The sequence below is a fragment of the Amblyomma mixtum genome, chromosome 4, assembly GCF_055824585.1.
Source record: "Amblyomma mixtum isolate Tamu chromosome 4, ASM5582458v1, whole genome shotgun sequence".
In the NCBI taxonomy this organism is placed as follows: domain Eukaryota; kingdom Metazoa; phylum Arthropoda; class Arachnida; order Ixodida; family Ixodidae; genus Amblyomma; species Amblyomma mixtum.
In genome coordinates, this window is record NC_143015.1 from 153,239,393 (window position 1) to 153,253,007 (window position 13,615).

Below are 13,615 nucleotides of genomic sequence, written 5' to 3' on the forward strand. Positions count from 1 at the left end.
TCGTTGCGTTTGTCTTTGCGCCGTCGCCCAGGACGACAAGCTATCGTAAACTTGAACCTCAAGCGGGACCTCGCTCGTCACTCAAGCTTCCCCCGTGGTCGAGTGGCCGAGGGCGTTGCGAAGGCTCAGCTTAAAGGTGCACTGAAGAGGAATGCGAAATCGTGTTTTCACCGCTGGAACTCGCTTTCCGAGTTCTCTTAGAAACCGCAGCGCTTAGCGCTGCCCGTAGCGCCGTCAGGAGCCACCAGACCATCAATACTCAAGCAATGCAGAAAGTTGGGCGAGTTGGTATTAGATGTTGAACTTAGCAAAGCGCAATTAAAAGACAGGGACAAGAAGAAGCACACAAAACAAACGCTTGTCCTGCGTTCTTCTTCTTGTTGTCCCTGTCTTTTTTATTGCGCTTTGCTAAGTTCAACCATCAATACTCATTCCGCACTGGCTGAACGCGCATCTCATTTTTACTCATTTATGACGTCTGAAGAAGCACATTTTACCTAACGGGTCGCCAGTTGTTTGATTAAGCATGCGCGATAGTCTTCCGCATATTGTTTGTGACGTCATATCCTAGCCCGTTTATGACGTCACCTGTAAGGCCCCGACCAGTTTCAGAGCACGTAAATAATAATAACACTAATAAGGTGTTTATTTCCATCAATGATGGGGAGACTGCGGGTAAAAGCCGCTTGACAACAATTGACTTGACTGAAGCCCGCAGCCTCCCTGCAAAGCAGGCAGCGATATAACAACAACAACAATAACAACAAAAAAAAACTCGCAGAACGATCAATATTAAAAATTAATGCACACACACTTGGGGGTCACAAGAGGTGAACATAACAAAAGGCAAGATAACACTCTTAGTTGTTATCGTAAGCAAGGATTGTTGATGAAATGTTTGCGTAGGGTTCGTACAGAAATTGTATGTAAATCTATACCTCATTTGTGGATTGAATTTAAAAGGGTTGGCAGTGTGTATGACAGTTTTTGCCTAGAATAATTTGCCCGCGCAGTGAGCACCTTCCACGGTTCTGTGTAACGGGCGGTGTAGGATTGTGTGTTTTTATCGAGATGTGATAATTCATGAAGAAACTTGAGATTTTCTTTCACCTCCCGTTTAACCGCCAGACTTAACTTATATTTATAAAGACCAGTTGAAACTGCCCAAAAATCCTAGCTGTCAGCCAAAATGCATTGCATAGTCGCGGCTAATCCAGACCACCACTGCTGCACTCACCAGTAGGGGGCGGGAGGAGTTGGCGAGGTTCTTGGCACCCCCCGCACTGATGGGGTACGCGTAGCACAGTGGGCCTCTGCTATAAGGTTCGTCAATTTGAATAATGTGCGTCTGGTAGATGATGATCTTTAGACCCCTGCAAAAAACAGAAACACAAGCCCCCCCAACTCTTCGCGCTCAACAAAGACCAACGCATGGAAGCATTACGTCACAGAAGGGCACGCTTTAGTTCATCGTTCGGGGCATTGTGTGGCGTCGTTTAGGTGCCACGTGAGCGATTCCGTTGCCTTTCACGCGCCGCTGTGGCTCGGTGGATTTGGTCCTGGGCTACGCGGCCCCAGGTCACGAGGTCGAATCCCAACCACGGCGGCCGCATTTCGATGGGGGCGAAATGAAAAAAGTCAGGTAACGGTTCAGCTCGGCCGAACCGAGCTTCGCGTAGCGAAGGCAGCATTGAAGAAGCGTAGCTTCTTGGGCCAGTTGGTGCATGGTAGGTGGAAAACAAGCGAAAAGGACGCGTTCACAAGGAGGAGAAGTACGCAGGACAACGCGGGAAACACAACCTAAAATTCTTTACTTGATGAATCGCCAACATCAGAACAGGGCGCACATGCGCGAGAGCAACCACAAACGTTAACAAAAACAACAAACACGAAATTAATTAAGCGAACAAAGAAAGCGTATGGCAACCTATGTCCCATTCATGAAACTATACTCTTTTGCCGTGCACCTAACAGAGCTGTCGCTGACGCATTCAGTTCCTAACTGCTTGATTTTGAAGGCTTTTAAGATTTCTCGTTCTGTCTGCGTTTTGCCGCGCCGAATGATTCTGACATTATGCAACAAAGGGGTGCAGTCTCTGCAGTGGTTGCAATGTCGTGGCAGATTTCCTGTGTCAATGCGTCAACGACCGTGTGAGGCAGCACCGTACTTCGCTGCAGCCAGGCAACACAGCAAATCTGCCACGACATTGCAACCACTGCAAAGACTGCACACCTTTGTTCCATAATGTCAGAATCATTGGCCGCGGCAAAACGCAGATAGAACGAGAAATCATAGAAGCCTTAAAAATCAAGCAGTTAGGAACTGAATGCGTCAGCGACCTTGAACCTTCTTGCGCATGCACGAATTTTTTCTTGCCTGCCGATGGCGTCAGTCGCTGGGACGCAGCATTTGAGTGAGGCAGTGCGCAGTGCTCTCGTCGGTTTTTTATTGCAAGGAAAATGGCGGAGTGACAGGAGCAGCGCTACTGCCTCAAATTTTGGGTGACAGCCAACTGGGTGACAGCCAAGTGGAAACCATTCGGAATATTCAGACGGCTTTCGGTGGCGATGCTATGAGCAGCACACAGATTAAGCAGTGGTAAATTGATTTAAAGATGGCCGCACATCGGTGGAGAGCGAGCCACGCTCCTATCGGCCATCAACATGCCGAAATGACCAGGTCATTGCCGAACTAAACGCTGTGGTGATGCGGGACCGTCGCGTGACTATCCGAAAAACTGAGGAAGAGGTGGGCATGAACAATTTTTCCGCACATTCCATTATCACCGAAGATTTGGCCATGGGGAGAGTTGCGGCGAAATTCGTGCCGAAGCTGCTCACGGTGGGGCAAAAGCAGCTTCGTGTTGAAGTCTCACAGGACATGTCCGTCAACATCATAATCAATGCTGACGAGTCTTTGGTGTACGGGTGCGACCCGTAAGCCAGATCCCAGTCGTCACAGTGGAAGCACTTCACGACACCAAGACCAAAGAAGGCCATCCAGGTGCGCAGCAATGTGAAAGTGATGCTGACTGCTTTCTTTGACTCCCTCTGTGTGGCAGACCACGAGTACGCACTCCGCAGGGTCAAACAATGACCAAAGAGTACTACAGGGATGTCCTCTGCTGCCTACGTGATGCTGTGCGGCGCAAGAAACCGGAGTTGAGGTCAACAGGAAAGTGGCGCATCCATCACGGCAATGCTCCTGCACATTCCTCGCACTTGATTCAGACTTCTTTGGCGAAAAACCAGACTTCTGTAGTTCAACAGACTTCTTGCTCTCCTGATATGGCCCCCTGCGGCTTCTGGCTGTTTCCCAAAATCAAGAGGCCATTGAAAGGAGCACGATTTCAGACAAGAGAGGACATTATGGCTGCAGCGACAGCTGAGCTAAACTCCATTCCGAAAAGGGCTTGTTCGGAATACTTCCCACAATGGCAGCACCACTGGGAGAAGTGTGTGGAGTCCCAAGTAGACTACTTTGAAGGTGACTAGGTTTGCAACGCTTCGGTTATGCAAGTTTTTTTTCTACGGCCAAAGGTCGGATACATTTCTAACAGACCTCGTAGTTTCATGAATTGGACTCTTGATTCATATTGCAGCGAAGAAGCACAAACACACGTAGAAGGAACACACAAAAAACACGGACGAACGCAGCGTTCGTCCGTGTTCTTTGTTTTTTGTTTTTCGTGTGTTCCTTCTACGTGTGTTTGTGCTTCTTCGCTGCAATATGAATCAAGAATGTTACCAACTTGCCCAAAAACGTGTTTTACTCATGAATTGGACATAGGTTGCCATGCGCTTTCTTCGATCACTTAATCAATTTCGTGTTTGTTGCCTTTGTTAACGTTTGTGGTTGCTCTCGCGCATGTGCGCCCTGTCCTGATGTTGGCGATTCATCAAGTAAAGAATTTTCAGTTGTGTTTCCAGCGTTGTCCTGCGTACTTCTCCTCCTTGAGAACGCGTCCTTTTCGCTGGTTTTATACTTACGAAAGCAGCATATGCATGATTAAACTTGGTTTATCTTTGGCACATCTTTTATGGTTTCTTAATTCCCCCCACCACTCCACAGCCGCTTATTCGTATTATCGTCATTTTTTCGTCATTTGACCCTACTTCGAAAATTCTGCGTCAAGCAGGTGGCCCCCAAATTTTATGCAAATGGTGTTCCGATGGCCGCTTTACGAGCTACACGGGCAATATATATAGCTGATCGAAAGTAGAGGTATTAATTGAGGCGCTATGCGCCCACCGTTGGTGCGTGATGTAGGGCGGTCACGTGGTTAATGTTTCGGTCAATTTGACCTTCATTGCCCCCCCCCCCCCCCCTTTTTCTAAAGCTCTCCAGATAGCGAGGAGCTCCGCATGGAAGGGGATGCCTTCATCGGAGAACGAAAAGTGCGATTTTCTCAAACTGTGTCTTTCGTTTTCTTTTCACGATTTTTTCTGTTCTTGGCCATTTTCTCAAACATCCACCGTTGTCGGCAGATGCAAGCCCACTGCTGTGCACCGACCGGTAGAAATAAACTTCCCACCTACGAACCCAGAACCTCTCGCACCTTCCAACGCCTTATTCACACGAGGCATATGCTCTGAGCGCGAGACCAGCGCTTCAGCGGCGTTGCGGCGAGGACATCCAGTCGCTCTCACTTCGGGATCGCAAGCTAGCTCACGCTGGGTCATTCGCCTTACAAACTCGCGACCATATTATGTTTAGTTTTGAGACCGTAGCAACTATGAGTGCCCGCAGAGCTCTGGGCAAGCTTTGCGGAACAATCACAACTTAGCAACGCAATTCTTACTTGATTGTCTCGGTAATGTTGAGGAATGCGTCGGCCATGGCTTCGGAGGTAATGACCACGCCCAGGAAAAGCATCGAGTCTTCCGCTTTTTCAGTCATCCCGTTCAGAATCTGAGAGGTCAGAGAGGCGCAGAGGCCTTCAAATATATGAACCAGACAAGAAACTAGTTCAGTCTTCCAATGCACTATCACCACAATTATTACCCAGACTGCGTCAAGTACAGGACAAATTCCTCCCCTACTGACCTCTTATCAGCTCTTGCCGGCGCCTGGGGCGGCCGCCTCATGCCCGCAGGCTTTCTAATCTCCTTAGCTCACCTGAACCTCTGCCGTCCCCAGCTACGCTATATTCCACTCGGGATTCACTCCGACGCTGTACGGGAACAGTTCAGTTACGTCTCGGCATTGGGAGACTGAACACGTTGCGTGCAGATTAAGATGCGCCATGGCCAAGACAGGTAAAATGCATAGAATTTTAACAGTCTGTTCGGCTGATCGCCTTTAACGCACGGTTTACCGCCGGTATTCGCAGCGTTCAACAGTAGAGTACGAAAATAGTGCATGACAGCAGTGTTGAGGTAAGAATACTAGTCTAAGACTGCACTGCTGAACTGCTTTAATTAATTTTAACAAGCACTAGTGACGCCGGGAATGCGGCAGTGCAGCACCACACTAGTGCGACCGGTCAAGAGCATCTCCCCAGGCCTGCACAGTTGCACTATACTGAGAGCACCATTAAATGGTGGCAGCACAGAACTGCACCAGCCTGAAGCACCACTCTTAGGTCTACTAACAAAGTTCGAAACTTTCAGTAGAGGGCATCTTTTAATGCGATGTTCTGAGGGGGGCAAAACTTAGAAGCAACCGAATTATCGCGACCCCCGTGGTAAATTTGCTAAAATGTCTAGTTATATCAGCCCTTCTCAAGATAAAGAAGACAATAGAAGAATGCATTTATTGGCCCCTTCCAGATGGAGCCTCATCTGTACACCACTGCAACGTGTCCACTGAGACTAATTACGCTTTGTAAACAAGTTTCCCAACTGCTGTAATTAAGCAGCTCTGAAGCGAAGCCGAGCAGAACGCTCGCAGTGTCCAACCTCGTAAAACTTGAGGAAATCTGCGCCAACGAGATGGCGGAACTCGTAATCGGTAGTGCCGAAAGCCACCACACTCGAAGCGATGAGCTCCGTGACACTCTCCTGCAGGGACGGCAGTCGGTCCAGTAGTCCGCCGACATTGGTTCCTTGGACCAGGGAGAAGCTGAGTCCACCGAAGAGTTTCGGGGACTTCTTCAACAGCTGCAAAAAACGCATGCCAGCCTCAGAGCCTGCATTGTGTAGTCCACGCGTTCATTCTTCGTTGTCAGCTGCGGCGGCTCAGTGGCGATACTGTTCGGCTGCTGGATGCAATGACGCTTGATCGTATTCAATCTACGCCGGCCGTGTTAGAATGAAAATACGCCTGTTCGATGTAAATGCACGCTAAAGACCAACAGATGATAGGAATTAATGTGGAGTCGTCGGCTACGGATTCTCTCATAACGCATGTTCAGCTTGGGGACGAAACGCCCCTAGATCGGTCAGAAACGTGGATGCTAACGAAGAGGGTTCGCCTTAAGTTAAGAACAACGCAGCTAGCTATGAATGAATAAGGATAGGTGTAAAGTTAAGAGATCGGAAGCGGGCTGAGTTGGTGAGGGAACAAACGCGGATTAATTATATACTAGTCAAAATCAAGAGGAAGAAATGGGATTGGGCAGGGCATGTAATGCGAAGGCAAGAAAACCGCTGGTGCTTAAGGGTAACGGAGTGGATTCGAAGAGAAGGCAAACGTAGCAGGGGACGGCAGAAAGTTAGGTGGGCGGATGAGATTAAGAAGTTTTCGGGGATTGGTTAGCCGCAACTGGCAAAGGACAGGGTTAATTGGAGAGACATGGGAGAGGCCTTCGCCCTGCAGTGGGCGCAGTCAGGCTCATGATGATGATCATCATTCCGGTTTTTCTTGTACACCTATCATCGTTCGCATGGCTGAGCACTAACCTCGAAAGATGTATATTTGCAGCTTAACGGGTGTTGAGGTGTACTCTATTCCCATGTGTTTCAGTTAGCTCATCAGAGGCTGTAGTGAGCCACTCGCATCACACAGAGCTTCAATGCCGGCCGAGTAATCTTACTGAAACATTTCAATAAGTTTCATTTCCTTTAAAACCATTTCCTCCTTCTTGGCAACTAACAGCATAACAATGGTTTATAAATTCTGAATCCCAACCATTTATGAGTGGAGCAAAGGCAGAATGACAGGCGCACTCTTGGTGAACAACTGAACCACTGCGTGGTGGAAAGTATGTAGAGAGGGGAAGCTGAGGGATAAAGGAGCCCCAGCGGAGGACTCCGAATTGACTTGCACCTCCTGAAGTTCTGTAACGTGGACTGACATCGCACAGCTCAGGGGCATTCACGCATTTCGCCTAAATCTAAATTCAGGCGCCGTAGCCGAGATTGCACTCAGCGACTTCGTTGTCATCTCAGCAGCCCACTGCCATGACCACTGCCCCAGCGCGGCGGACCAAATAGATTGGTCACTATTATAAAGAACAGCATAGAGAGTTACTATGAACCAGCCGACCTTTGTACTGAAGCGGTGTGGGTTGTTAGGCCATCTCTGGATAGCACGGAAATCTAATATAGAGAGCACAAGAAATGACGGGAAAACTACAGAACCCTGTTAAGTCGCGAAAACAGTAGAGCTTTGTTAAGGGCATCACCAGTTATTTATGCTGAAGGAGCAGCCGTACATTATGCTAAAGGCCGTAAATTTCTTTGCAGTTCAAAGCTTGTTCTTGGAGCCCCGCTTTAACGAAGGCAGCTGTTAGGGCTAGGCCTAATGCTTGTGGGCACACTGTCTTGAGGTATTCCCCTCAAGTAAGGGCCAACAATATTCGACTATGGGTCGATCTATTCCCTAGCGCCCTGATATCTGCTAGCCTTGGTGGTTAGCTCACGTAGTAGAGTGGCTGCAGTGGATGGGTGGTGGTCCAGAGTTCGAATCCTGGTACCGAACAAATTTTCAAAAATGAAGTGCCTGTGAAAGCTGTTTATCTTCCTTTCCTATCCCGATGGCTGTGTTTGGTTGGAAGCTAATGATTAGATTCTCCAGTATTGCTGTTAGGGTTAGCAAGAGTTGAAAGAGTAAAGGTTATACATAGCAGGAGTACTAAGACATTAGAGGGGGCAACGGTGTCTACTCGCTGTGTTACAGTTAGAAGTCTGCTCTTTTGCCGTTAAGCTTGCATCTGCTTTCGTTGCTTTTGAGGAATACTTGGTGTGTTGCGACTTTCTACCTTTGCATCTGCCTCAGATGGTATTTTTTCACTCTGCTGTTGATGTGTTCTATTATCTTCCCGCAATGTAGGTCATGATGGCCTTGCCTAAGGTGTTGACTGCGCCTTGCTATGAACAAAGAATAATCTTTTTTTTTTAATTGCCTTTTGATTAAAGCTCACATATCTGCTCCGCTAAGACGACGGGCATCGTCCTTCCAGTAGAGCGCCAGCAATAAAATTTTGCACTATGAGTTTCGCATAACAGCAGTCGAGCACTCTATACAAGCCTGCTCACGGCTGTCCCGTTTCCTCCGTCCTTCGAGTGTGCGGCGAAAAAACAGCGATATCTGACAATGATGGTATGAATTATCGCCGACTAGCTACTACCTTCATTTGTTCATTATAAAAATGAAGAACAAATGGTTAAGCTTACAGTCTTCAAGATCCAGAATATTTAGTACACGACTTCATATGACTGTCACGTAAGGACGGCTTGCCGTGAATCGTTATGTGGGCGTATCAAGGTCAATCAATCAATTAATCAATCAATCATTTTATTTCCTTAGAAAAGGAGGAGTACGGGACTAAAAGCTCGAACAGCTTGACGAGGTCCCGACCCCTTGTTAGTTGGCATGACAGCAGGATGACGGCCAGTCTTAAACAAAAAAATGAAAACAATATCACAAAACAACGGGTAATACACAATGAAACAAGACGGCAATCAATCGGAGAAGCAACAAAAGGTAATACAGATAAATCAACACACATAAGCAACAGTGGTGAACAAAATTAGGCGAATAGGAAGGCATGGTTTAGTCTTGCAAATGAAGAAGTTGACAAAAATGTTTAATGCGATAGTTTCGGTTTCTGGAGGTCGGCAGTGGTCACCGGCCAGATGGGGCTGAAGAAATGGCCAGTGGCCAATGGTTCTTTGGTCGTGAGCAAATAGCCGTAATAACTCTTTGTATCACATGTAGACCTAGCTTCATTCATGGCAGTGCCGAAACCAGCCGGCTCAACCTGAGCGTCCAATTGCGAACCCCCCCCCCCCCCCCCCCCCCCCCCCGAGTCAAAGAAGGCGGTTCTGTTCACCTGGAAGAACGCAGCGTAGCTGACGTTGCCGTAGAGTGGCGTGATTTTATCCGCGATCACCAGCACATCCGTGTAGATTAGGTACGCGCAGGGCAGGTCCTGCGCCAGGTCCCCCAGGTACTCGGCGTCATCCAGGGTCTGGCCCACGGTGCAGAGCAGGACTGGCTTCGGCTTTTTTGTTGTCACTGCTGCTTCGGTTTCGGTAGGCTTGGTCTCCTCCTTCCGCTGCAAAACGCCACCTGCACAAATGGAAAGGGAAAACGCTGGGAGTGACTTCTTCAAAAATGAATTCTCATTGACAGCGAGTAAAGATCACAGGTTCTTCTTCTTCTTCCTTGCACCAGGGGTGCCCCGCCAGAGACGGTTGGTAACTCGAAGACTGAAGCTTATTTCTTCGCACCAGGGGTGCCCCCGTCAGAGACGGTCTTGTGATCAGTTGAGATGCAGGGATAAAAAAGGGAATAACTGAAGATTTATATACAAATATTTATAGAATATACAAGTTAGATACAACGGCAAAAGGACAAACAACCAAAAGGCGGAACTGGCTAACACTAGGGGAGGCCCCTACTCGGCGTAGCCGAAGATGCGTAGCATCTCACCTTAGCGCAGAACCCCGCTTCCGGCTCCGGGGCCCGGTTTTAAAGCCCTAAAGGGCCGGCCCACATTTGGTGGCTTCCAATCATGTAACAATGTTCACATGATTGGTTTATCGAGAGCCTGGCCAGCCCTCCAACTACTGTAGGGTAAATCACCTTCTCCACCACAAAATAAAAATAAAAACAAACACAAATATACATTCGTGCCAGCACGTGCGTGAATTGGTACCGCGGGGCGGGGGACACCCGCTCTTCCAGCGCGTTCGCGAGCGGGCGCGTTCCAAGAAAGGAGACGCTTCGCTTTGAGCGCCCCCAGCCGCGTTCCGATGACCCCGCATACACTACCGATCCCTTACACTGCGAATGGAGGTTTTTTACCCAACCGAGGACGTTCCCTTCATCGTCAAGTACTTCATTCATTCATTTCATTTCTTTTATTTGTTATTCACAACACGACGTACACATTGTGAAAGGGGCCAAAAAGAAAAGCCGTTCCTTTACGGCTTGAAAAAAATCTTGGCCCCCCTGGCATTGACGGCAACGAAGCAACACAATCCAGAAACAAATGTACAGAACAAAATATACAGAAATATACAGAAACAAACAAACTTATAACTTGACATTTTTATGAATGATATGGCGACAAGCTCATGTCACGGTCGGGGAATAATGACAGTTATAATGGTTGGTTGGTTTGTGGGGTTTAACGTCCCAAAGCGACTAAGGCTATGAGAGACGCCGTAGTGAAGGGCTCCGGAAATTTCGACCACCTGGGGTTCAGTTATATGAAACAGTGGCGAAATATCTCTACAAGGTGTTTTATGAAATGCGTGGTGTGTATAAGGGACATGCAAATTAATAAAACAACGCCTTGAGGTTCCCGAAATTTAGTTCTAAAATATCTGTTTCTGCTTTAATATGTTAATTTAGTAATCGAGGCAGGTTATTCCTAAGACTCTGAAACCCATAGTTCGTACGGCATTTTGGCACTTTCCAACGGTTGGGTGTTGGTTTAAGGGGTTTAACGTCCCAAAGCGACTAAGGCTATGAGGGACGCCTGTAGTGGAGGGCTCCGGAAATTTCGACCACCTGGGGTTCTTTAACGTGCACTGACATCGCACAGGAACTCCACGCGTTAGTTAGCTCCTCCTACCGTCAGCGGTGAGCACAAAAAAGGCGAGAGCCGGGACGTTTAATCCTGTTTAAATTAGGGAAACCGGCCGCACAGGATAATCCGAAGTCTCTAAGAATGCTCAGAACGTGTAGGTTGAGTTCCCGCGGTAAAAAAGGCGTGTTAAGATTCCTCTTCAGTGCACCTTTTATAGTCACAGCGTGCATGTCGTATCCAGCAGCTGCTACACAGGTGTTACTGATTTGGTGGCGACGTTTGTGTTTTGTTTTTTCGCTGGCGGAGGTACACATGCGTGTGTGTATTGGTTTGTCGATGCAGTAAGGCATCCCTAGGCTTTCATTCGACATTTTCGACAACTTTTCCGTGTGGACATCGCTGAAACACTTCGACGCTTAAAGACGATGTAAAAATGGTGAGGGTATTTAAGTCGGCTTACGGGAGAAAACACGCACACACACAAGCATACACACGCACACGCACACACATGCTCGCACACGCACGCGCACGCACGCACGCACACACGCAGACACGCTACTGACATCGCATAGTGCATGGGCCTCTGCGGTTTTTCCTCCAAATAAATTCAACCCGGTTGAATTTCTTTGGAGGAGAAATTATGGAGGCCCGTGTAGTGTGCGATGTTAGTGCACGTTAAAGAACCCCGGGTAGTCTAAATTTCCGGAGCCCTCCACTACGGCGTCTCTCATAGCCTTAGTTGCTTTGGGACGTTAAACTCCCTAAACCAGTAACTTTCCAACGGTCTGTTGTCCTCGTATCATAGGACGCTTTGCCAATTAATTCTAAGTTCGATATGTCCAAAAACAGCCTGCGATTTTCCTTGATGCTGAGTTTATATTCGTGTAGGAGTTTATAATGACACATTTTAGTTACCGAAATGACCTTAAGATTTCTGAAGATAAGTTTACTTGAGTGAAACTTAGGCAAATTATTAATGATCCGTAAACCTTTTTTGCATCCTTAAAAGACTACTGAGGTTTTTGTCGGTCGTTGTGCCCCAAACTAAATGAGAAAAATAAGGCATAATAAATGGCTAGTTTTGTCTAGTGTTCAACTTGCTGTCCATCCAATTGCACCCGAATAACCTGCGTCTGAGAATTCGTGGACACATGGCGTGCGTGCATGTGTGTGTGTGTGTGTGCGTGTGCGTGTGCGTGTGTATGTGTGTGTGTTTGTGCGTGTGCGTGTGCGTGTGCGTGTGTGTGTGTGTGTGTGTGCGTGCGTGCGTGCGTGCGTGTTCGTGGTTTGGTTGGTTTAGGGAGTTTAACGTCCCAAAGCAACTAAGGCTATGAGAGACGCCGTAGTGGAGGGCTCCGGAAATTTCGACCACCTGGGGTTCTTTAACGTGCACTAACATCGCACAGTACATGGGCCTCCAGAATTTCTCCTCCAAAGAAATTCAATCACCGCGGTTGAATTTCTTTGGAGGGGAAATTCTAGAGGCCCGTGTACTGTGCGATGTCAGTAGCGTGTTTGTGCGTGTGCGGGTGCGCGCGTGCGTGTGTCGCGCGTGCGCGTGTGTCGCACGCGTGACACACGCGCAGTGTGTGTGTGTGTGTGTGTGTGTGTGTGTGTGTGGTGTGTGTGTGTGTGTGTGTGCGTGTGCGTGCGTGTGTGTGTGCGCGCGTGCGTGTGCATGCGTGTGCGTGTGCGTGTGCGTGCGTGTGCGTGCGCGCGCGCGCGTGTGTGTGTGTGTGTGTGCGTGCGTGCGTGCGTGTGTGTGTGTGTGTGTTTTGTCCCAATCGTCTTTAGGTGTCGAAGTGTTTCAGCGATGTCCACACGCAAAAGTTGTCTAAAATGTCGAATGAAAGCCTAAGGATGCCTTACTGCATCGACAAACCAATACACGCACGCATGTGTACCTCCGCCAGCGAAAAAACAAAGCACAAACGTCGCCACCAAATCAGCAACACCTATGTAGTAGCTGCTGGATACGACATGTACGCTGTGACTATAAAAGGTGTACTGAAGATGAATCTTGACACGTCTTTTTTACCGCGGGAACTCAACCTACACGTTCCGAGCACTCTTAGAAACTTCGGATTATTGTCCTGTGCGGCCGGTTTCCCTAATTTAAATTGGATTAAACGCCCCGGCTCCCGCCTTTTTTTGTACTCACCGAGCTAACGCGTGGAGTTTGTTTCAGCCATTCGCATGGCGGCTTCGCTTCCGCTTATATTTTGTTTTTTAGGTTGCCATGAATAAATAGATCCAGTCAGAGACAACATGGCTGTAAATTGGGCCACGGAAATAAAAATACGAGTGCGCTCTATGCTTTCGCCGATCGCTACGTATCACTCCGTCGATGGCAGAGCAGCAAGCCGCCACGGGACTGGCTCCGTATGCTGTTATTTACTGCCATTGAAATTCTCATTTCTCATGCCAAACGAAATGGCAAAATATGAAGCGTGTGCAGCAAGGGAGCGCTGGACTGATACCAGTTCGAGTAGGTTATTATACGCAGTGCTCTATTCTGCAAATAAATAATTGGATCAATGCATGATCTCCACGTACTGGCCCACAACATCAAGTGACAATGAAGGAGAGAAAAATAAATTATTTTCAGCACAGATATGTCAGCACGCATGTACTGCCCCACAACTCACAGCAGTACATTAAGAGACAATGAAGAAGAGAAAAATAAATAA

General features: G+C 48.0%; 1 protein-coding gene across 1 annotated transcript in view; it reads right to left on the bottom strand.

Moving 5' to 3' along the window:
• Positions 1-81: 81 nt before the first annotated feature.
• LOC149348831 (uncharacterized) overlaps positions 82-13,615 on the bottom strand; it is a 53,710-nt gene continuing 40,176 nt past the window's right edge. The window contains exons 11-15 of the mRNA XM_089541856.1: positions 9,219-9,457; positions 5,902-6,102; positions 4,803-4,912; positions 1,238-1,373; positions 82-141 (exon numbers count right to left, since the gene is read on the bottom strand). Of these exons, the coding sequence (XP_089397982.1) occupies positions 82-141; positions 1,238-1,373; positions 4,803-4,912; positions 5,902-6,102; positions 9,219-9,457 (746 nt within the window). The remainder of the gene's footprint in view (positions 142-1,237; positions 1,374-4,802; positions 4,913-5,901; positions 6,103-9,218; positions 9,458-13,615) is intronic.